The sequence below is a fragment of the Pteropus vampyrus genome, unplaced genomic scaffold, assembly GCF_000151845.1.
Source record: "Pteropus vampyrus isolate Shadow unplaced genomic scaffold, Pvam_2.0 Scaffold89, whole genome shotgun sequence".
Lineage (NCBI taxonomy): Eukaryota > Metazoa > Chordata > Mammalia > Chiroptera > Pteropodidae > Pteropus > Pteropus vampyrus.
This window is the reverse complement of record NW_011888870.1, coordinates 5,888,001-5,889,296: the sequence shown is the minus strand read 5'-3', so window position 1 is coordinate 5,889,296 and position 1,296 is coordinate 5,888,001. Positions and strand designations below refer to the sequence as shown.

Here is a 1,296-nt window from a genome sequence, read left to right as displayed (position 1 = left end):
TAAACACTTGTACACACAAAACATACAAACCCATATTCAAAAACACATACATCATGCAATCATACCTACCCCAATTCACATCCCACCCATCGCATGAGGGGACACACACCTCTACCAATCCACAGGCCAAGGCACTTGGACAAAGATATCTCCACACAGGAGCCATTAATGTGAGCCACGTGTTTATATACACTTCCCACAGCACCAGGCCAGCGCCCCCAGATGGCTGCCCACCCTCATAACTCCCTACCCCATAAATATGGATAACACACCCATGCCAGCCCAGATGGCTCTTGCCTGTCCCCCACCACATCGGTAGAAACAGAACCCTAATTTCTAGGCACCACCCTCCCCAAAGCAGCCACACCAGCCCACACCCAGGCATTTGCCTAGCCCAGCCTCCCTCACCCCGAGAGAATCCTTCTCTGACCCCAGCCCTCTGCACCCAGCACGCAGCGTCAGAGGACTTGCTCCGCACCGCTCCGGGTCTCCACACCCTTTGCAAACTCCGGGTGAGCCATGGCACCTGTCAGGCCAACGCGAGGGCGCGTCGGCCCCCTCCCAGCCACATCTCTGCTGCCACCACGCAGAGCGCCCACCCCCGCAACAAGACGAATGAGCTCAGAGTTGAAGGAGGAGGAGGAGGTCTGCTCTGCAGGCGTTAGAAACTCAGTCACTCAAGTACCGACCCCCGCCCCCCCTTTTCAGACCTGGGTGTCACCTTCCCTCTGGGAAAACCCTGCGTGTCTATTAACCCTTCAGTCACCGCAGCACCGCGGGAAGGACCTAAGGAAAAGTCACAGCAGTGCCCAGTAGTGGGTACCGCAGCCTTGGGGGGAGGGAGAAGGAAGGAAAAGGATCAGCTTCCAGCGAGACACCCCCACATTCCTCATGCACCCACCCCCATTCCCACAGGGGAGAGCCTGACAGACTCGGTGGGAGAAGGTGAAAGCAGCAGAGATCTGTGGGGCATGGGCTGGGGAGCAGGGCAACTGAAGGAAGAACCCCGGCCCCGCAGGACCACAGGTCAGGCAGGCAAGGACACCCCCGCGTCCCCCGAAAGTCCTCCGCAGGGCTGGAGAGGCGCGTGCACGAAGCGGGAGGGGAGGCTGGAGAAAACGCCCGGAGGTTTCCTTACCTGATTTCCTCCTGGAACTGCCATAGTCCCTGAAAAAGAAGCAACAACAAATAGACATGGTTAGGGCCGGGCGGGGGCGCAGGGCTGCGGGGCTGCGGCTGCAGGGCGCCCACGGGCGGGCTGCGGTGGGTCCCCGGAGCCGCTGCTCATGTGATCCC

The 1,296-nt window shown here is 59.8% G+C and overlaps 1 protein-coding gene across 4 annotated transcripts in view; it reads right to left on the bottom strand.

Moving 5' to 3' along the window:
• The window catches only part of SH3PXD2A (SH3 and PX domains 2A), a 232,527-nt gene that overhangs the window by 92,471 nt on the left and 138,760 nt on the right, over positions 1–1,296 (bottom strand). For all 4 annotated transcript variants that reach the window (XM_011363791.2, XM_011363792.2, XM_023532745.1 and 1 more), the window contains one exon: positions 1,139–1,167. In XM_011363791.2, coding sequence (XP_011362093.1) covers positions 1,139–1,167 — 29 coding nt within the window. The remainder of the gene's footprint in view (positions 1–1,138; positions 1,168–1,296) is intronic.